The 24120-nt window shown below is 35.7% G+C and overlaps 1 protein-coding gene across 6 annotated transcripts in view; it reads right to left on the reverse strand.

Annotated features, from left to right (window-relative positions):
* Positions 1–23740, reverse strand: part of CCNT2 (cyclin T2) — a 37681-nt gene extending 13941 nt beyond the window's left edge. Inside the window, exons 1-6 of one of the 6 annotated variants that reach the window (XM_032354080.1) lie at positions 23520–23733; positions 22583–22664; positions 20728–20754; positions 3918–4046; positions 1997–2057; positions 3–65 (exon numbers count right to left, since the gene is read on the reverse strand). In XM_032354080.1, the coding sequence (XP_032209971.1) occupies positions 3–65; positions 1997–2057; positions 3918–4046; positions 20728–20754; positions 22583–22664; positions 23520–23677 (520 nt within the window). In that variant the 5' untranslated portion in view covers positions 23678–23733. Of the gene's footprint in view, positions 1–2; positions 66–1996; positions 2058–3917; positions 4047–20727; positions 20755–22582; positions 22665–23519 lie in introns of those variants that run through there. The other 5 variants (XM_032354083.1, XR_004288350.1, XM_032354081.1 and 2 more) reach the window with 5 other exon arrangements.
* Between the last annotated feature and the right edge of the window lie 380 nt (positions 23741–24120).

Consider the following 24120-nt stretch of genomic DNA (forward strand, 5'->3'; position numbering starts at 1 on the left):
ACCTCTTACTAACTGGGTACATTTCACCACATCTGTGTGTGGATGTTCAATGGTGATCTCAAAACCTGAAATGAAAAGCACTTTTTTCCCAATCACTTACCACACTACAATACTTGCCTGAGAAATGCCATCCATCGGCACAACCATAAATGTATAATATATTGTTCATTATTAAAAAGATCCAAAGACAAAGTTATTTTCTATCACTGACATGCTCATTACACACCTTCAATGACAAGAAATAATTTCTTCTAAAAACAATGTTCCACTTACTGAAAACTGGTTAACAAAGCTATTTGCAGATTGGGGTGGTATTTATTAAAAATTCTCAATTATGACTACCTTGAGATTACCCTCACATTAAAAACAAACTAAAATTACAGAAAATACAACTATAAAGCAAAGACTTCAACTACATAACATATTTTTTAAAATGTATTACAACTCTTTCAGAAGATGTAAAGAGTATTTTTCATAAATATAATCCCTGGCCCATAGTGGGAGAAAAATCTTTTAAATGATTTAGAGTCGTCTTATTTTCTTAGTATGCAGTAGATGAAAGGGTTTCAACCACTTAGTTTACAATCACATTTCATTTATGTATGTACATACGTATCAATTACATACATTTATGATAAAGTTAAGACTTGTAGTTAAAGTTAAGACTTTAACTTAATTAAAGTTAAGACTTGTAAGTTAAACTTGTAGCCTCAAGATTCTTTAAATCAGGTTCTAAAACCAAAGATAAAATGCTGAAAGATCTTTCCATGTCTAAATAACCCTTAGGGAGGGCTGGGTTTTTCCTTTTTTGAAAAAGTGGAGGTCACATTAGTGTCTTCAGGAGAAGTAAACAAATAACATTCTGACAAACAGGTAATCCAGATTTTTAAAATTGTTGTGTGATCTATTTATATTTCTACTGTAATTAAACCCACAAAATCATACTTTAATCAAAGCCATAGAAGTACAGCTTATAAATTCTAACTTACAATAATTCCCCTTAATTTTCCTTTTAACCTTTATTACACAAACTTCCCCTTAATATAATTTTTCTTTTAACCTTCATTACACAAATCTTTGTAAATTTCATATTTATATAATCTCATAAAGCAGTAACATGCTAAATTATTAGATTTGGAGATAAGATTCTCACTTTTATTTTTGTATCTTTTTATGCTATAAAAATATCAAACAAGTTCCATCTATTTTAAACAAGCTACTTTTCTTTAAAAAAAAAAAAAAAAGTCTGTCATGACAGGAGGCTGATTATTAAACTTCTTTTTGTTTGGGAATGGAGTAATAAATAACTACCATAACGAATAATATAGCGACTTCTGACACATACTATGTGGTACATGTTTTTTATACACTATCTCTCATCTTCAAATTCACAATGTTAAAGCAGACATTATTACTCTACCCTGCGTATACAGAATGGAGGTATAAAGGTAAAATGACTTTGCCCAAGCTTAAAAAGCAAGTCAAAGGCATATGGATTTTAAACCAAGAGCTCCATAAAGCCCGTGTTATTCCCATAATACATTGCCAGGTTCTTCCAGAAGTAATACATGACTTCACACAAGACAAACCATGCTAAGTCTCAATTTCCTCAACTAAAAAGTGAAAGATTTGAATAATCTTTAGAGATCACTTAAATTGCAAAAAATTTGCAATGCAATTTTCAGAAAAAGATGACCAATGTTTAAATAACTACCATGTCACATTAAAAATGTGATAAATTCGTTAAATACTGACTGTAGTCAGAGTATTTGTACACATTACAATCATATGCAGCCTTTCACAATGAAAATATGTTTACTGTTCAATTAATGATAAATGAAATTAAAAAAAAAATGGTTTCCTTATAACCAGGTAATACTATTCTGGCCCCAAACCTTGTTTTAAATGAAACTTTATTCAGTGGTAAAATTATTCCATTTTTAGGACACCACACTGAAGAACACACACAAAAATAATATCTGATGAAAATACATACCTAGGGTTTGTAGCATTATGGTTTCAAGTAAAACCAGTTCTTGAGTCTGCTGAAGGTAAGCCTGCCAGGTAAAAATAATAACATTAAAATGCTTAAGATAAACACTACTAGATCATGGGACCGTTAAATCTCATGAAAATTAACAGATACATTAAATCAGAGTAGTTTGGAAACACAAAGGAAATAATTTGAAGGTGACAGAGAAATCCCATTTTCTACAACCAATCTAAACTTGTTCACTTCTAATATAGAATATGTAAACAAGGTAAAAAACAACAAGTTAAATAACCCCTAAAAAGACAACAGTAATATGAAAGGAGGTAGAGCTTAACTGAAAACAACAAACCCTCCCGTCTATACTATAAAACTTCATGTAGGCACTGTGCTTCAAGACACATTAAGACACGAAGCACCAACTCAAGAAAGAACATCAAATCCAAACCTGCCTGTAAAGAAAAAACATAACAATTCACTCTAAGATATTGTGTGTGGTAATTCCTTGATGGTCAGAGTAAGTCAGTGAGTTTTTTTTTTGAACTTCCTCTCCTCAAAAAAGACAAAATATAAATCAAAGCAAACCCTCAAATCTCTAGGTTAACAGAAAACATTTTAGATATGAAATACCAAAAGAATGTATCACACACCCATGGGGAAACAGAGGGTCTTCTCTTTTACTTCAACAAATCATCCCCCTATTGTAATTACTCTGGGAATAGAGAGTATAAAAAATTTCTACCATTATCAAATTTCTTAAATTATGACAACCGAGTAAGGTGATTAAAAAAACAACACATCATAAATATTCACGTAAGGTCGTGTGGCTAAACTCACAGTGAAAAGCACCTTTATTTATGTCCCATTTTGAAAAGATCACCAAGATGATTTTTTAAAACACAGATTTCTATTATTTGAACAATACCCTAAGTATTCACCAAAATTAACTCTGAATCTGTAAAGTTAATAGAAATTATAAGAACAATCTCTGAATAATCACACATTCTTTATAACTGAATGGTAACATTAGTATCTCACTCCCTTAAAGCCGACATTAAAGATAAAACTTGTCATTAATAAACTCAGATATACTTAAAAAAAATCAGATATACTTAATCTGGGCTTTAAGATTAACTAAATGAAAGTAAACTAATATAATCTGGCAGTCATTCAGTAGTTACAAAGTTTCTGATAGAGGAACTCACCTATAATACAAGAGCTGGGAAAGTGAATTTAAAGGCCTAGAATTCCACCTTCTGTTTTAAGATGTCATAATATTTTAAAATGGCACTTATAAACAAGGTCTATTAAAATGCTGATAATGAAAAAGTTGTTTAGAAGCCAGCATTACTCTTGAGGAAAATTAAAAATATGAAAAAAACCCTCTCATGAAAGCATGGTAAAACAGCGTCTCTATGGATCAGTATCAGAGTGATAACTATTATTATATATGCATTAACAATGAAACAATTCTGTAAAATTACTATTTACTGCTCTAGAGGCAAGTCCAGAGATTTTTCTATTTTCTTTTTCATTGTTGACAATTTAAGAGTTATTTATCTCTGGTCTCAAATGGACCCAAACAATGGAGGTGATATGACTTACCCTCCACATATATCATAGGTTGGCTGTGAGGATCAACAACAAAATGTGAAACACTTATAATAACCACCTTTGAATCACAGCCTTGACATGATTCAGAACAACACTGAAACTCATGTACATACATGAAATATGTTTGTTAGATCACTCGAAACACTTATAACCACCTTTGAATCACAGCCTTGACATGATTCAGAACAACACTGAAACTCATGTACATACATGAAATATGTTTGTTAGATCACTCGCCGGTATTACATTCCTAAATGGTAAAAAGAATAAGCAGCAGTTGGAAGGCATCACCAATTGAATTATTATTACGTACATCACATTTAGTATCCAGCAGTGGCTCTAGGGGATGAAGACAAGCATGTGCTACTTTGATAACATGTTCAAGTTTTCGAGCCTGTTCTTCCACTTTTGCAGCCAAAAATAATGCAGTAGGTGATATTATCTGCAGAAAAGATAAAAATTTGGTGACTTAGAAGTAAAAAATTTTGGAAAAACCTTCTATTTTCTAAGGGAGGGGCGTGCAAAGAAGGAATGTAGTATTAAAAGTATGAATTGTGAGTTGGGCTATAACAAGACTGATTTAAGAGTTTTAATTAAATAGAACTCATTACCCTAGTCTATAAAACCTGCTTTACTTGTTTTGCAAATAGAATACCAAAGGGAAAAAGGAAAAAGACTTTTACTTGGGCTAACTCAAAGAAACTTTAAATCATATTAATGCATGTAAAGGGGGGAAAAAAAACCTCAAGCAAAATAATAAAGCCACAGCTTAAAAAAAAAAAAGGAAAGTAGTAAAATATACCCAAATTTTCCTTCTTTTTAGGTACAGCCACTACTTTCTACAGTTTTTTTTTTTAGATTAATCAACAATTCATTGTGTGGCTAAGAACTACACAGTATTACTTTTGGGACAGAAAAAGGATCTACAAGGCAAAATGAGAAGATTCTGAATGTGATATTATTACCTAGGATCTGTATTACTTCACTACAGCAATACTAAAAGCAGCTTTAAAAATAAAAGGGAATAAACAGGTAAAATAAATCAATAAAGTAGAAACACTGCCAACCGGAGATCAAGAAATAAGCAATATTTTTTGGCTTTATTAAGTTATATGCTCTTGGGATTGAAGTACAAGAACATAGCACTACAAACACACTGACTAAGACAGAGAAACATCAATTTTGAGCAATTTACCCCAAAATTAGGAATAAACCAAATTAATTGCTGATTTAGAAAATAGGCACATCCAAAATTCAAATAATCTCAGATTATACAGAAGAAACTTCTCATGGGAAGATGATCTCTAAATGTCAAGATTCAGATTATTTTTTAAGAAACGAACATCTGAGTCTCCCTGTATCTTGGGGGTCATCAATCACTACATACAATCAATGCCAAAAAAGGAAGGGGAGGAGAGAAAGCATGAATCATGCTACATGACTTGGGTAGTTAACATGAGAAGAAAGTTTCTGATACAACAAGGACAACTCTTTCCTCTGAGCTTTTAAAACAACTTATAAGTAATGCTGAGCCATGAAATTTAACCACTGGATTTCGGATCTGAAAGGGACCTTCACTAATCCAACTGCATTTGCAGATGAATAAATGGAGTAAAAATGACTTCAAGAAATTCTAATCCTGATGTATACGTGTTTAAAACAGACCTAAAATTAAGTGCATTTGGCTCCAAACTACCAGTAATGTTACCGTAAAAGGACTGAGTAATTCAACTTGGGCTTTCAACTTATTTCCATCCTTTAGAATTAAAGTTACAAAACAAGGAAAAGATGTAAAAATTGAGAATGCTCAAAAAAGCAAATTATTCTTAGTTTTCATAGACTTAGAATAAACTGTTATCTTTATAACATTTAATTAAGCAACACTAAAATTAGTTAATACCAGCTAAACAGCAGTCATGCAGGCAGGGGGTTTTCTGAAATGCAGAGAGTACAAGACAATTGGAGAATCATTTCCTAGCTCAGTTATTTCTTCTACATACTGAAAATTTCCTACCCTGCTACCTACTTCGTTTGATTAATTTCTTTTCTATTTGAAGGCTTACCTCATCCTAGGGAAAATTCCTGAGTCAGAGTGAAGTGCCCTTCTTTATTCAGTAGGAAGCTGCATACCTCTATTATTTTACTTTCACTGTATTCTAACTTTTGGCTTATTAATTTTATCTGCTATACTAGTCTAGAAGCAGCTTAAATATAGAGATTGAATTATTCATTGATGTTCCCATTGTCTCCCATTGTGCAGCTGCTGTTCAATATACTTGCCAAATGAATGGTATGTGGATAATCCACATATAATTGTAAAGGCACTGATGTTAAATTCCAAGTATTCCTAATCCCACAGTAAAAATCCAAGAGCCAATACCACAGGGTAAGAAATGCAGCAAACTATAAAGATACTCTGTTTCCCATGGTCTGTCACAATTTACCTAAGTGATGTCTAAAAGGGGAATGGCTAAGCCAGCCATTACATGCCAGAACTATTTACCAAAGAGTGAAGCAATACAGACACAAGTCCAATGTCAAATTAGACTGAACTTAATACATAAACTTCCTTTCTAACTGCCAGATGATCCGGGATTTCTCTTACTCGCCTAAATGTCTTCAATGAGTTCTTCTTGGTAAAATCTCTTAGGATTCCCAGTCACCGCTTCATTCTCTTCAGACTTCTTGTAAGCCTCAATATCAAGAAGTACTTTCAAACCACACAGCTTTTCTCCTTACAAGATAGTCTCAATGGAAACAAAGTATGTGTACTAGAGAACGGTTCTAAAATTCTACAAATAATTAAAAAAATTAAATGTTCAGAGAGCTAATGAATGATCTTCAGGGTAGATTCCTGGTTTATTTACCCACACTCCTCACAGAAGTCTTTCTGTTCCCTCTAAATAGGGCTCAATTCTCATCCTCCTTCCAGTGCAACACTAATACCCAACACTCTTCCAAAGTTCCTGGTGAAATCCACTAACTCCATTCACATTTCCTCCTCTACAGCCTGCAAACATTTTACTCCATCAGGGCTGTAAAAACAAAACAAAACAAAACAAAACACCTTTTTAGATAATACTTTGTGAATATCCATGTGAGGCTTTAATTTTAAGGATGACTAAAGAAGGTAGTCAAGTTAGGTACTTTTTTTTTTTTTTTAAAATAGAAGGCTGATTCGTTGTGTGGCTTACTGAAAGGAAAAGAATTCCAAAAATTTTAAGTAATGGCTATATTATTACTGGTCTGTGGCTTTTAAAGGTGAGCATACTTTTGAAGGCAATAAACATTCATTAGTGCACATAACCTTCGTTCAAAGTCAAAGAATTCACACTAATATTAGAGTAGATACTTGGTTTGAGTGAGCAAACAACTATGAACTGAGATTTTAGTTCACTGAGGATAGGGACCATGCACTACCACCTTTGTGTTCCATTATCTAATAAAGCTTCTCGAATTACTATTAACTACAGGAAATAAAAACTGATTTTTAAATAGTATCCAGAGTTTGTGAGCCGAGAAGATGTATAACTATTTCAAAGGGATAGTACATTCTCAAAACAAGACAAATTTCTACAGAAATATACCATACAAATCATGGAGAGGGGGAGGTAGAGGTGATGAAGCCAGCTGTAGCACAGTAGTCAGGCTGCCTCAGTGGAATCCTGGCTCTGTTATCTGACTAGCCTAGGCAAATTACTTATTCTTTGTGGCTCAGTTTCCGCATCTGTAAAATGGGAGAAATAGTATCTGCTTATAAAATTGTGGTGAGGATTCATTGAATCAATGTATGTAAAGCACTAAGTATAGTGCCCCAGAGTAACAGGACTCAAATAATATCATTATTATGTTGTTAAGTTAAACAACTGTGTATTGCTACTGCTGATCTTAAAAAGGATTTTGCATGCTTTTAAAAATCCCCTTCTTTCTTGCTCCTCTTCTTCCTTTCTTTCTACATACTGAAAATTAAGTTAAACTGTTAAACTGAATTCTTTAAAGGCTCCATGGTAGCCCCAACTAAGCAGATTCAGACACTAAAATGATAACACATATTTCTTCAGTCACTGCAATACACCAGTATTTCTTTTGTCCCTTCTCCCTCCAGTTGTTTTCAGCCCCTTCTCTTTTTCTAATTCTTTATATGTTTCCATTCCTACCTCTTGATCTGACTCCCTTCCTTCTCCATCTTTTCTCCTCCTGCCCATTCCTGGCCCCTGTCTCTCCTTTCTGCTGATGATGCCCTCACTGCTGACATTCTTCACTCTCCACTGCTGGCTTCAACCTTGATATCTGGAGGTAAGGTCAGTTTGAATTAACAGAAGCCTGGGTAATTCCTAAATCACTGATGATGGCTGTGTGCCAGTCAGTTTCAAATGAATCATTCTGGTCTTTACTCTTTTAGTAATTAATTTTGTGCATACACCTTGTGTGTACATCTGTATTTAAGAACTAGCTACAACTGTTTTATTACTCTTCAACTTAAAATTTCCTAATCCAAAAGACTCCCTAACATAAGCAAAGAAAATGCCCCCCTCCCTTTTTTTGGGGGGCTAATATATCATCAGTAGGCTTGTTCTAATCTCTTCTTATGTTTCATCTTTAGGCCCTATAGGCTGGTGAAGCCACTTCTGCCCTGTTACTCAACTGCTCCCAAACCACCTCCTCCACTATGACTAGGATAACTATTTTCCTGTGCCTTCAGGAAGCTTCATTATTGGGGTACCTGGGTGGATCAGTCATTAAGCATCTGGCCTTCAGCTCAGGTCATAATCCCAAGGTCCTGGGATCAAGCCCTGCATTCAGCTCCCTGCTCAGCAAGAAGTCTGCTTCTCCCTCTCCAACTCCTCCTGCTTGTGCTCCCTCTCTCACTCTCTCTCTCTCTCTGTCAAATATATAAATTAAAAAATCTTAAAAAAAAAAAGGCTTCATTAATGAATACACAGTTCTACGTATCACAGCTCAGAATTGGGAAACACACACCTGAGGCTATAGTTAAAGAAAAATGGTAATGGTACAACTTTATAAGACTCCCAGAAAGGTCTTAGAATAGGAAAAAGGAAGTAGAAACTTAGATGTAACAAGGGGGTAACAGCTCTCAACAAAGAAGAAAACAGATTAAGTCAAAATGTCGATTTGTTCAAAACAAAGATCACTAAGCTTTATCAATCAGATCAAAATTCCAGTACAAATTTAAGTGGTCCATATCCTTAATTCTGATGCACTGAAAAGACTGACATCCCAGGATTAGAGAAAATGTCATTAACTCAGTCTGGTATTTTAGTTGTTTTTCTACCCATATAATTATGCATGAGTGTAATACTGTCAACATAACAAAATTTATACTGAGAAATAAAAAAATCTTCAAGTTGGATGTTATTTGGGATTTCTAATTACATCTAAAAGAGAGCTGGTCTATTAAAGACTAACTAGTATTCAGTATTGCTGAAAAGAAGTAATAATTAAGAGAACAGACCCTGATATCCACAGAGTAAATACATGATATTTAAAAGAATTTAAATGCTTAATGTAACTTGGCATTTAAAAATTTATTTATGGAGCCTATGTTACCATTACGAATCTGTTACAAAAACAAAAAATTTTCAACTTACAAAGTACATGTAGTATTTCATAGGTAAGTCTCTACTCTCCCTTAGACACCCACCTCCTACCAGCCAACAATAAACAGTCATAGATTATTAGTAAACAAGTTGCACAGGTATTAAAAATTTCACATAAATCTTTAGAACTCCACTTTCCTTCAAATGGCTAAACAAATAAGAACTAATATTACTGAAGACTTAATACTATGGATAGTATTCCCCAAACTGATCTACAGATTCACATATTCCTTGTCAGAATCTCAATTTCTCTGCAGAAATTGACCGGCTGATCCTAGAATTCCTACGGAAATGCAAGGGACCCAGAACAGCAAAAATAATCTTGAAAATGAAGAACACAAAGTCAGAAGACTCATACTTCCCGAGTTCAAAACTTACTACAAAGCTAGAATAATTAAGACCATGTGGTAACAGTCTAAGGAAAGACATAAAGATCATAGAATAGAGTTTCCAGATATAATCATTTAATTCAATGGAAAAAAAATTAGCCTTTTCAATAAACAGTGCTGGGTCAACTGTATATCCACATGCAAACAAACAAACAAAAACAAAAAGAAGCTAGTCCCCTTCTTTACTCCATAAACAAAAACTTACTAAAAATGAATCACAGACCTAGATACAAGAGCTAAAATTATAAAACTCTGGGAAGAGGAATAAATCTTCATGATCATGGATCAAGCAATGTTCTCTTTGATATGACATCAAAACGCAAGTGACAAAAGAAAAATCCTAGTAAATTAAATGCATGTATTATGGATGAAATATCAGCAAAGTGAAAAAGGTAACCCACGGAATGAAAGAAAATATTTGCAAATCCTGTATCTGGTAAGGGATTGGTATCTAGAACATACGTATAACTCTCACAATTTGGTAGAGAGATGATGCAATTTAAAAAATGGGAAAGAGGGGTGCCTGGATGACTCAGTGGATTAAGCATCTGACTCTTGATCTCAGGGTCATGAGTTCAGGCTCTACCAGGCATGAAGCCTACCTTAAAAAAAGGGGAGGGGAGGGATAAGTAGATATTTCCCCCCCAAAAGATACTACAGATGGCCAATAAACACACGCAAAGATGCTCAATAACACTAATCATTACAGAAATGCAAATTGAACCACAAAGAGATAATGCTTTTTATACTCACTAGGATGCCTGTAAGATGGGTATAATAATAACAATAATAATTTTAAAAAGACAAACAGACAGTAACAGTTACAAATGTTGTCAAAGATGTGGAGAAATTGGAACCCTTAACACATTGCTTGTAGGAAGGTAAAATGGTATGGCTAATTTGCAAAACTGTGACAATTGTTTTTAAAAAGCTTTCTGAGAGGGGGAAGGAAAAGAATAAATGAAACAAGATGGGATGGGGAGGAGACAAAAGAAACTCTTAATCTCACAAAACTGAGGGTTGCGGGGGTGGGGGGGGTAGGGGGGGTTGAGAGGGGGGGTGGTGTTAGGGAGAAAGTGGTGGGATTATGGACATTAAGGAGGGTGTGTGCTGTGAAGTGTGTAAACCTGGTGATTTGCAAACCTGTACCCCTGGTTATACATTTTATAAACATTATACGTTTATAAAAGAATTTTTTTTAAAATTTAGAAAAAGTAAAAAAAAGAAAAAAAAATTGGAACCGATGTTTAAGTCTACATAAAGTGAACCGTACTGTTAATTCAAGTAGGTACTCCTGTTAGTCACTCTAAACAGCAATCACTGAGCTAGAGCAATACAAACTAAAACTTCTATTTAACAATGTGGGGAGTGTGTAAAAATTTGATTATCTTCTCTGAATCAATGCATCATTTAAAGACTTTCCCCAAATCCTCAGAATTTCCTTTCTCTGCTGAAAGCTATTTTTTTTTTTTCTAAGCATGAAACTATGATAGTTTTCATGATCTCAAGATTTTTGGCCAGAAAAGAATCATTATCATTACTTTTAAAATTTCTGAATGAGCCCTCTATTTAAAATTAGCTTGAATGTGCAAACTTCTCTATAGAACAAATTACTACAGTGAGATCCAACAGTAATCTTGTTGACAGATACAAATGTCTATACTTTTCATTAGTTAACTGGTATTACTTTTTAAGAGTTTATAGCCCAAACCAGCACCATCAAATAGAAATGTAATGGGAGCCACAGTGTAATTTTCCTAGCAGCCATGTTAAAATAGTAAAGAAATGTGAAATTAATTCACTTCTAGTTAGTAGCTATATTATTAGCACAGGTTTAAACCCACAATTGACATTCTAAAGAAAATGATATGAAACAGACTGAAATGTATTAAATGTTCACTGGCATCTCAAAATAGCTCAAACTGATTACTTTTCTGAGTTATTCCCAGAGCAGAAAGACAAATTTTTTTTCTCTCACTAGAATGTAAATCCCTTAGGAAAAACACTATTTCTTATTTATCAAAAAAAATATCATGCCTACTTTGCACACTGCTTGTCACATAACATGTACTCTATGTGGACTAAATACTGTCACATAAACACATAGCATCACGTAACAAAGTACAAACCATTAAAGCTGTAATATTTAAAAATTTCAGTGCTGAACAAGTAGGTGAACTTCTACAGTCATTTGTTTCTGTTTCTGTATCAGACTCAAATAACTTTAAAAAACCTTCATTTTACATGTTTTTCTGTAAATATGGTATCAGGACTACTTACTAAATACCTTTACATCTAGAACAGTAACTTAGTTTAGAATAAAATCTTAGATTTCCATCATCTCCCCCATTGTAAAGTATATAACAATCTGATTTTCTCTTAAAAAAATTATTTTACCCAATCTTATGCACTAAAAACATCTTCAGGATTTCTGTTCCAATTGCCTTCAAAGTCAATTTATAAATTTATAAATTACACAGAGACCTTTGTGTGTCTTGGGTAATAAAAATACTCGACACACATTTGTTAATGTAAAAATCTGCTCTATTCTATACATCAGTTAGTTTAGAAATGCTACATTACCAAATTGTATAAAATCCTTTCTTATTTGAAACAAATGAGCTAGAGCTACCCTAAGAACATGAACTATCAGGACTAACAGACACATTAAGTGTGTGTTTGCGCGCGCGCATGTAAAAAAGATTTGATTTGAACCTTTTACAATCATCTGAATTTTTGGGGAGAAAAAAGAGCTGCTTCACAAAGACTTTATAAAGACTTGTATAATACACTGCCCAATACACTATATCAGTCAACAACCCTCTAATTAGGCAGGCAGAGTTCCATGTTTCAAAATAACATTGAAGTTTTGTGGGAGAACATTCTAGAGTTCTTTTCAGAATTCATTTGCAAAAAAATCGGTCAATAATATCACATAAGCTTTTTATGTCTATTGATAAACTGTTCCAGATGGATCATAATGTTCCTTCTTTAACAGAAAGAAGTTCAAGTGACTTAATTATTCCTAAAAAATTACCCTTATCTTCTTAGACATTTTTAAACCTATTAAGGGATGTATTAAACCTATTAAGGTTGTCCCCTGAACAATGTAGGTGTTAGTAGTGCTACCCCCCTACACACACAATACACATGTAACTCTGACTCTCCCAAAACTCTGTAAGTAACCTACTGTTGGCTGCAAGCCTTATAGTCAATTAACACATTTTGTATATTATATGTATTATATACCATATTCTTCCAATACCTCATTTTTCTCAAATTTTCAGTTTTTCTAGGCTATATAGTTTGTCATTGAGTTTTTTCAAAATTATTGCAAATCTCTAAAAAATTTCCTAATGTATTTACTGAAAAACATCTGTATTAAGTGGACCTACAGAGTTCAAATCTAAGGGTCAACAGTACATTTAGATGATAGTCTATTTCCTTGTTTGGAAATTAGCCTATCATCTCTTAAAGTGACAGACAATTACCTTTTAATGTCTTATCTGAAGAATTCTGAGAAGATAGGGGCAGACGTGGTAACCAAATCCCCACAGAAAAGCAGAGTAACAAGAGAACAAAAGCAAAACTCCACGGATATTTATAACCAAACTACCTGGCAAGGCATTCCTAGGAAATTCAAATACAAATGGATAAAGGACAAAACTGGCAAATATGTAGCCATAATTCCTACCCAGTATCAGCATCTACTCATAATCCCTACCCAGTATCAACATCTATGCAACAAGAAGCAAAGCAAAGTAATAGGCTATTTGCTGGGCTTGATAAAAGAACCTCAAAATAGCCCAGACATTTACTGGAAATCATGGTGGACCAATCAGGAAACAGCAGCTGAACTGGGGAGGAATTCTGTCAAGATCAATTAAGTGGGTATATGTCAGAGGCCTAGAGAAGGGCTTAAAGGGTTAAAGTTAACTTCTTATGTACTAATCAAACAGATCTCCCAAGGCTCTTTTCCAGGACTCCACACTGGAAAGAAACTTTTGAGATCGAAAGCAGAACTGGCAGGACAGGGAGAGGGTAAACAGAAAATAAAAACGAGGGAGGGGAACCTAGCCAGGGAACCTCAGAAAGTAAACTGTTATATTTTTGTATATGTAAATGAAAAGTATTTGGGCCATACTAAGACACTGTAAGAAAAAACCAGAAGAGTTAACCCTAAGCAACAAAAATCATACTAGAAAGAACTGCTCAAAAAACCAAAAAAAAAAAAAAAAAAAAAAAAAAAAATGGTACTGGGAAAACTGGATATACACATGCAAAACAATGAAATTAAACCCTCACATCACACCACACACAAAAATTAACTCACAATGGGTCAGTGACCTAAATTTAAGAACTAAACCTGTAAAACTCTTAATAGAAAACGAGAAAAGCCCCATGAAAGGTTGGGCAATGATTTCTTAGAAATGACACCAAAAGCATAAGCAACACAAGAGAAAATAGGTAGACTGGGTTCATCAAAATAAAAATCTTTTGTTCATCAAAAAAGTGAATGAGCTTACAGAATGAAAAAAAGATTGCAAATCATGTATCTGGTAAGAGAATAATATCCAGGGTATATAAGGAACTCCTATAGCTTAAGAAAAAAATCCTATTAAAAAATGGATGAAAGACTGGTTAGGTATTTCTCCAAAGAAATACACAAATGGCCAGTAACCACACGAAGAAATGCTAAACACCAGTAGCCACCAGAGAAATGCAAACTGAAACTACGAGATACCCACTTCACATTCATTAGGATGGTTATTATCAGAAAATCAGAAAAGAGCTCATGCTGGTGAGGACATGGAGAACTTGGAACCCTTATTCATTGTTAATGGGAATTTAAGACAGTGCTATTGCTGTGGAAAACATGGCAGTTTCTCAAAAATTAAATATGGACTCACAATGTGATCTAGTAATTTCACTTCTGGGTATATGCTCAAAAGAGTTGAAAGCAAGGACCTAAGTAGATTTTTATAAACCCACATTCACTACAGCATTATTCACAATAACCAAAAGGTAAAAGGAATCCACCCGTGGTTCATTCATGCAAAGGAATAACATTCAGTCCTAAAAAGGAAGAAAATTCTGACATATGCCACAACATGGATGAATCCTGGAAACACTATGCTAAGTGAAATAAAACAGACACAAAAAAGGACAAATATTGTATGACTCCACTTATATGAGGTAAACAATAGTGAAATTCATAGACTAAATAGAAAGGTGGTTTCCAGGGTCTGCGGGGAGAGGAGAATGGGGAGTTTGCTCAATAAGCAGAATTTCCATTTGAAAAGATTGAAAAAAGTACTAGAACTGGATAGTGGTGATGTTTGCTCAACAATGTCACTGAACTGTACTCTTAAAAATGGTTAAAATGACCTTTAAAAAGAAAAAAAGGAAAAAAAAGAAAGAAAGAAAAAAAGGGACACCTGGGTGGCTCAGTCCATTAAGCATTTGCCTCTGGCTCAGGTCATGATCCCAGAGTCCTGGGATCAAGTCCCACATCAGGCTCCTTGCTCAGCAGGGAACCTGCTCCTCCCTCTGACTGCTACCCCCTCTCAGTCTCTCTCTCTCTCTCTCTGACAAATAAATAAAACCTTTAGGGGTGCCTGGGTGGCTCAGACGGTTAAGCATCTGCCTTTGGCTCAGATCATGATCCCAGAGTCCTGGGACTGAGCCCCGCAATGGGTTCCTGGTTGGTGGGGAGCCTGCTTCTCCCTCTCCTTCTTACTGCTCCCCTTGCTTATGCTCTCTTGCTCTCTCAGTTAAATAAATAAAATCTTTAAAAAACGGTTAAAATGATAAATTTCATGCTATGTATATTTTACCACAACAAAACCCCAGAAAAATTAAAAGAGTAACATACCTCCAAACTAACAGACACTAAGGATTCAAAACACAAAACATAAGTAAAAAAGACCGGCAACCCTCTCATGTCGCCTCCCTCTTTGATAGCTTTGTACTATCAATAAGTTTTGCTTCAATATCACTCAATAAACCTTGTTCCGCTGCCCCCCCCCAAAAAAAGATAATGTCACACATTGAAAGATCCCCTGAGTATATAAACCGAGAACAACCAACATCAAGATAATCCATAGTAAATTTACTGGATTACAAAGGAAAAAAAAAAGTCCTATAGCCATAAGAAAACTAGATCATCACCTGTAGTAGTGCTTTATGCCAGGAAAAAACTGAGATATTTAAGATATCTCAGAAAAAAAAGCATGAGTCAAGAATTTTATACACAGCAAAACTGACCTTGAATATAAGTATCACAGATAAACTATTATCAATATGCAAAGATTCAGAGAATTTTGTTTCCATGATGTTCGAAAGAACTTCAAACAATCAAAATGACTACAGAGACATCAACAAAAGCATTGGCAGTGAACAAAAATAGTTACTTGTAGAACTAAGATTAAATAAGGATTAAAAGGGAGAGTTTTGTTAATGGCTATTTAAGCTAATATAGTAGCCATAACAGGACTTTAAACAGCAGGGGTGAGAGGGAAAGCAAACAAAAACATTTTATTGTTCTCAATAATTATACTGGTGGTGATAGTACTGCTATTTCAACACTTATCTGTGTAATGTGAGGGTAAATTAATGAGTGATGATGGGATAAATTCTCTAATTCTACATTAAAAAATTTTTTTATTTATTTACTTGAGAGAGCACAAGCAAGGGGGAGTGGCAGGTAGAGGGGGAGGGAGAATCAGCTCCAGGCTGAGAGAGAGCCTGAAGTGGGGCCAGGACCCGGGGATCATGACCTAGGCCAAAGGCAGACGGTTAGCCAACTGAGCCACTCAGGCGCCGACAAATCCCACATTCTTAAGAACTATTTGGTGTGGAAGGTCATAGAAATATACCACAAAGAAAGGTTAAGTAAAAAATGCTGCTATCTTGAATTAGCAAAACTCCTGAGGTATTTAAAATATACATTTAAAAGAAATACTTATTAAAAAAATCTGGTTAATATATTTCATATTTTTAATGTGTAAATGAATAATAAACACTTAATATACCAATTTGTATAATAAATGTATATTTATGATACTATATATTTCCTCTCTCTGTTCACTGTAGATGCCTAGAAACAAGACAAATACAGTAATGAGTATCCCTAGTGTCCAGCTCACGGTTTTGAAATACCACTTCCTACTAAAACAAAGGAGGATTACTTAAAGAAATGGCGATTCCAGCTGTGGAAAAGAAAATGTACAAGATAAGCCTGGGATACCTTGTTGTAACAGATAGTCAGGAAGCTATACAAGATTATTGCGGTATAGAGTTACCATATGGTCTAGCAATTCTACTTCTGTACCTGAGAGAAATCAAAGCATATGTCCATCCAGAAACTTATACATAAATGTTCACAGGAGCAGTATAACAGCCAAAAAGTGGAAACAACTCAAATGTCCATCAACTGATAAATGGATATATAAAATGGAGTACAATGGTAGTTTGGAAGAAAAGTTAAGTGAAGCTTACACTTCACTTACAAGCTACAATAAGCTTATAAGCTACAATACAGATAAATTTAAAAACATTATGCAGTAAGGGAAAGAGGCCAGTCAGAAAATACCACGTATTGTATGTTTCCACTTATAGGAAAAGTCCAGAATAGGGTGGGGGGAAGAATGTAAAGAGACGGCCAACTGGTGTAGGGTTTCTTCTTGGGGTAACGAGAATTTCTAAAATTGACATACAACTTTGTGAATACACTTAAAAAACTCCACTGAACTACCCTTTCAACTGATGAAACGTACAGTATATGAATTACATTTCAACAAAAGTAGTACATGTAGGGTAAGAATCATGTATTTATCCTGCTTTTCCTTTAAGAACTACACAACTGGGAGTCTAAGTAGTGGATGAATCACAGCATTTCATTACAAAAATATTCCAATTACTAATGAAATGAGAGTATCACAATGAACGAAAGGATCTAGATGTTGAGTATCAATCAAAAGCTGCTAACACAGAGATAAAAAGACATCAGATGGCTCCTAATTAGGCGTCTCAACACCTGTAGTCTTACTAAACATACTCGTCTAACCTGAGTTTGATGAAATTTCTACATCTACCTGGCAATTTGCAGGGACTTCAAGAATAAAAGAACATGATAAACTGCTCCATGAGTATACAATCAGCAAAATCCAGACTCTACAGGTCTATTGCCTTAGGTTCTTCAAGAGATAAAATTTAAGGGAAAGAAAGGGATGGAGGAGAAAACTGTAGATTCAGAGTTTCAAAAGAGTAGTCAAATTTTTAATAATGGGCAAGATGAAACTGAAGCATTTAGGAATGCAGGATTAGGTGGTAAAACTATATGAAACCGAAGTGATAACTGTAATAACTGATAACTATAATAATTCTTTTGTGGAGGGAGGGAAGGGGTTGACATAAGGATGGGGCACATGAAAACATTTCCAGGATAGTTAGCAAAGTTCTCTTTCTTGAGTGGTGGTTACAAGGTTGTCTGCCTTACTATAATTCACTAAGCTATACATGGTTGGTGGTTTTATGTTTGTGTCGTATTTTACAGTAAAAAAACAAATCCTGGGGCACCTGGGTGACTAGTTGGTTAAGCTTCTGCCTTCGGCTCAGGTCATGGTCCCAGGGTCCTGGGATCAAGCCAGGTGTCAGGCCCCCTGCTTGGTGGGAAGCCTGATTCTCCCTCTCTCTCTCCCTCTGCCACTCCTCCTGCTTGTGCTCTCTTGTGTACTCTCTCACAAATAAGTAAATAAAAATCTTTATATAAAAAACCCACTTCACCTCATAAATGCAGTTATGCTGTAGCAATAAAGGACACCAAATAGATGGAATACAATAGGATGTGAACAGGACTCAAAGAATAAGAGAGAAATTCAGAAGTCAAAGAGTGGAGTTTGGAGTTATCTTGGGAATGCTTCAAGAAGAGTTAAACTTCACCTGTCTTAAAACCTGAGAGACCATTGTTACACGAGAAGAGAATGAACCATCTGGAAAAAGAGGGATGCACAATGCATAAATGGTAAGACTCATATATATGGCTAACAGGGGACTCTGGGGCCTAATTCAAAGGAGGACTTCTAACAACTATGAAACCAAACCCAACTCAACCCTTTTTGGGGGCGCTAAAAAAGTTATACATACATAAAAGCTTGAACAAGCAGAAAATATTTCTGAAAGGGCACACAAAAACCGTTAACAGCACATGTTCTGGGGCAGTGGGCTTATACACTCAAACTGGAGGATGGTTTATCATATTCCCCTCTCTACCATTTTCATTTACTATGTGCCTATATTAGTTTTCAAAAATAAAATATTTAAAGCTTGTCTCTGTAGAGAGGACACATACAGAGGAAAATGTGTAAGAATTCAGTCAACAGATTGTGAGAAACATGATTGGATCCATCTTATTAACAAATGGCTGCTCTATTATCTACTTTATGTGAAGTACTGGTGACATAACCATCAGTAAAACCAAAAAAGAAAGGAAACAAACAAAATCCTGCCCTTACATTGTTTACCTTCTAATCTGAATGTATGTGTCGGGAAACATTTTTATACTTAACTTCATCTATGTTACTACATTTGAGAGAAATTAAGGGCTTTCACAATAAAAATATAAGCAAAATCCTTTAGCTAACCAAGTTCCCCAAAATGCTGGTTTTCTCTCAGAAAAGGCAAATTATGACTAATTTGAGTATAAATATGCACAGTATAAACAAGATAAAAACTACTTCAAAAGTCTTGAATAAATTTCTATTGCAGACTATTCTTAAAAATTATAATGGCAGAATGTTGTATTATCAAAGAACAGGGACTATGGTCATTTCTGTAAGTGGATACAAGAATAGCTTTCCTCATTAAGTCTTTATGGGGGGGGAAAGGAATGCAAAAACAACATCTGCAGATTTTCAAATGACATCTAATAGTCAAAAGTCAGGTCAACTGATAAAGATTATAAAGATTTTAAGCAAGAAGTGGTAAACAAATTTTAGCACAAGCAAAAATACAAGTTTGCTTATGTGTAGCAGCTGATCATCTAACTCAGACGTATAAAATGTAGACATGACCTAGATGATGCACTCTTAGAAGTCAATATAGTCATTCTTTAATATCATCAGTCCTGAATACTGTCCTTAACTGTGTACTCTTGGAGCCTTAGCAGAAATATAGTACATTAAATGAGAACTTCAATACATTTAAATCCGGTGGATTATATATAGTTCTGAATGCTGCTGCAGCTCAAAAAAAAAAAAAAAAAAAAAGAGGCAATGGAACTAAGGACAGTTAAGAGAAGATTAAAATGGCCATGTGATCTGGAGAGGTGCTATGAGAATAGACTGTGACCACCAAAAACACTGAGAAAACAGTATGCTAAAATCTGATCTTAAGAGAATTCACTAAACTTGGAATTAATAGAAGAAACAAATGCATCATGAACTTGACAAACCAAATTAATGAACAGAGTTTCTAGGAGAAGTTGGGTCAATATTTATTCCAAGATTGACACTGTAGAGGATATTCTCCCACAGTATATAACTTGGAGGCACTCTTGGCGCCAGGGCTTTTATACTTTACTAGATTTATCTCGAGCTTGATGCTGCAAGGTCATTCTTTAATTACTAACCCGAATTACATAAACCTCACTGCATCCAGTGAGCAAAGGGTGGACTTAACTAATTAGGTTACATATAAAAGTCATTTACTGCTGATAGTGATCCAACCCTCCAAGAGATACTGACAATAAAACTCAATAATAAAAGACAGTTTCTGGGTCACCAACACATGTTGACACTGATTTTATTCTTAAACAATAGCATTTAAAATTTAGGGGACATTTTACTTTTAAATTAGTCAACGTGGGAAAACACAATGAATCCACATAATCATTAAACATTTTAATATAACTAATGCACGGTAGTTATTACAAAACTAGCTATAGTTTGTCCCTAGCATCCTCAAATTTAAACTTGTTAGGAATTTACTGAATGGTGTTCAGTTTACTTTTTGGTGAAATTCATGCTTTTTGTAGTTTACTATGACATTCCATTATAACCCTACAAGAAAAATTTTCCCAATGATGTGGGGGAGTATGAATTTAAAAGTGACTCACATTCAATTTGAGACCACCCCCTTCACCCTAAAAGAATAGAAAAAAAAAAAAAGATAAAAGAGTGAGGCTGTGCAACTGATGCAAGTGCACAAATACAAATATTAAAACCACTTTTGATATAACAGCAAAGGTAAAAAAGACAACAATTAGATATGAAGGGTGCAATGCCACTTTTTCAAATAGAAATTAATATCAGATTTCAATTGCTAATAACATTTTAATGTAAAATGCTGAGTTTAACTTTGTACATATACAAGACACTAAGTGGGGTAATAAAAATACTTTGGCTTTTTATTGATGATGGCATTTAAGTAAATTAGTTCAAGAATGCAAAGGACCTGGGCTTCACTAGTCAATTTAAAGTTAAAGCTGTGAATTTTGGCTATAAGCTAAATAACTGTTTTAAAGCACACCAACCAGGCCACAGAGACAAATTATGAAAGAGGGAGGGTTCAAAAAGAAGTATAGTCTTGTGGTGAGATTATTTACTGGAAGTAGAAAAGTAAGCCTGTTTAAGCAAATGGGACATCTGTAGCCACATCAAGAAAATTTCCAGGACTATTTTGACTTATGATTTCTACCAGCATTTTTCAGGCTACCTAGGAAAGTCACATTTATATTAGTTTTCATTAGTTTACCACTGCCTTTGGAGCCAATTTAAATTTCATTCTCTCAATCTGAATGTTATTGCCAAAAAGGCTTCCTCTCTCTTCCATAACACTATCACTGACCCAAGTTCTGTGCAAAGAAATAACTAGGAAAACAGAAATAGAACAAGAATCATGTAGATTTAAAAGAGAAAGAGAAGAAAAGGAGCCTTTAGGAGACCAAAACGTCTTATGATCAGAAGAGATTAAAACACGAATCAATCTAAGCTATGAAGCTGTTCCTTCAAATCAGAAAAAAGTATTTCAAGGACCTTTTCAAAGATTGTTTTCTTAGCAAAAAGGTCTTAATGACAAACTACAAATAGCAAAAAGTCTTCCACAATTCATTTTTTTCTACACACACCTTTCTGAATAGCATTCTAAAAACAGCTGTGATAAAAAGAGCAAAAAAATAGTGACAATTAAGACTGTTAAATATTAGGCAATTTTGTTAACAGATGCAACACAGTATGCATATTACTCTGAAAAGCACAGACACCAAAATCACACCTTTCACAAGGTAAAATAAAAATTTCAATCCAACACTATTAATTCTTCAAGATTTACAGGTTATGTTCTTTAGTCCTGGAAGATAAATTTTACTTCAAAACTGATTATATATATACACACCTCTGATAATATATGTGTGAATTCAGGAAAATTTGATGTCTAACTAACCAAAGATTTAAGTAGACAACTAATGCTGTGATAAAGAGGAACGCTGATACCTTAAGAAATTTTAATAGCAAATAAAATATTTCTGCTAACCATTTAACTTTCAAAGGGTCATTTAAAAAGAATGTCACAATTAAGCCCAGTTCACCGTATTTCAAACTCAAGGAGTCCAACACATTTAAGATGTACATCAGAATGACTAGGCCAATTTACACTGTACATTACTATCTGAAATTATCCAAAAGTATAAAATTTAAATGAATACCGATATAATAACTAAGTAAATAAACGTTTATTACTTTTTAGCTCAAAACCTTGGCAGAGCCTAACACAGTGCCCCACAGCCTGTCATCACAAATTAAAAAACAAACCAGGAACATTTTTCATTTCAAGCAAAAACGTTTATCACGCGGTTTACCTTCACTATTAATTTACAACACTAAGTCCAAAAGTAAAGTCAACGACCAACTTTTTTCTGCGTATCCATTTACCTCAAAATTTGGTTATGGTAAAAACAATAAAATAGTACTTACATTTCTACTGAATTTGGTGAAAGAATGGTGCATATAAAACCTGTGCATATAAACAATCGCAGTGTTTATTGTAAGCTGAGAGCTGGAACGTAACATTTAGGAAATATCCGAGAAAAAACAGTATCTAATTTACAGAACAATTTTGATGGAAAATTCCCGATCTACGGTGTTTTTCCAGTGCTTACTGTGCACTCAAAACCAAAAAACCAATCCCAAAACTACACATACATATATATGTATCTACATATATATGTATATATATACATATATATATAAATAAAATAAAACCTTGCAGGGTGGTGGTAGGCTCGACGCCAACAGTAATAATAAGTGCTGAGCATCTCACCCCAATATTGCTATTAAGTAAGCCGGGAAGGATTTATCAATGGCTAGGGCTGACTAAGCTCAGCATCAGACAGTTGAAACGCGCGCGCGCACACCCATACAAAACCACGCCAAGAACATAAAGACCTCCAGTGAGCTCCCAAGGTACGAGACTCGCCATCAAACCACCGAGGAGCGCGGGGAGAGGCCGCGGAGAACACTTACGCCTTTCAGCATCGGTAACCCTCCTACCATTCGACCCTTTCTCCGACTAAAAGTCGAAGTAGCCACCTCTTTTCTGCGATAATCCCTAAGATTCCCTTCGGGTCTCGGCGCCACTCCCATCCCCCGCCGCCACTACGCGCGGCCCCAAACAGATTACACAACGCTGCCTCCCAGCCCGCATTCCCGGACTCCTCTCCTCTCCTTCACTGGCCGCTTGCGGCCTCCCGAGCCCGAGCCTGCCTTCCCTTACAGCGCAGCCGAAGCCCAGCGAAGGCCGAGGCGGCGGCGCCATGTTCGCGGGGCAGCAGGCCCGGCAACCAGGCGACTGGACGAATAGTAAGGAGGGACAGGGCGTGAGCGGCGGAGGGCCAAGAATAGGAAAGGATACACATTGAGACGTTGTCCCATGTCCTGGATGAGGTTGGCCGCCTGCTGGCGGTATGAGAGCTCTTTATCCGCCTCCATACCGCAGCGGCGGCTTGGCGTGTTCTCCAGCTGTTCCCGAGTAAAGAACCAGCGAGAAGAACCTCCACGGCCCGACGCCATGACACTTCCTCCTGCGCCCGCTCCCTCACCCACCCCCCTCCCGTCCCGGCTCGCGGACTCCCGGCCAAGGCCGCGCGACCCCGCCCCACTCCGCTCGCCGTAGACCACGCACCGCCCCTTTTCACCCTCGCCGCTGCCCGTGCGCGTGCGCAGGGGCCGCCCTACCGGCTCGCCCCTGTCTTTTGCTTTCTTTTTCCTGCCTCCGGTCTCGCTCTCACGCTCGGGACCACAATGCTCCGCGCCACTTGTCATTTAGAGGCGCCCGAAGGTGGGGGTCGGCTGGGAAGGAAAAGGTCGGAGCGATGCATGCCGGGTGTAGGATTGGCGGGGCGAAGGGTTGGGCAGAAGAACGAAGGGGCTGGCCCCGGGTCGCGTGCGGAGCGAAGGCAGGCGGGCGGCTGCGTGGTGCGACGTGGGCGTGGACTTTAAAGCCGGACGGGTTC

The sequence above is a fragment of the Mustela erminea genome, chromosome 8 (assembly GCF_009829155.1).
Source record: "Mustela erminea isolate mMusErm1 chromosome 8, mMusErm1.Pri, whole genome shotgun sequence".
Lineage (NCBI taxonomy): Eukaryota > Metazoa > Chordata > Mammalia > Carnivora > Mustelidae > Mustela > Mustela erminea.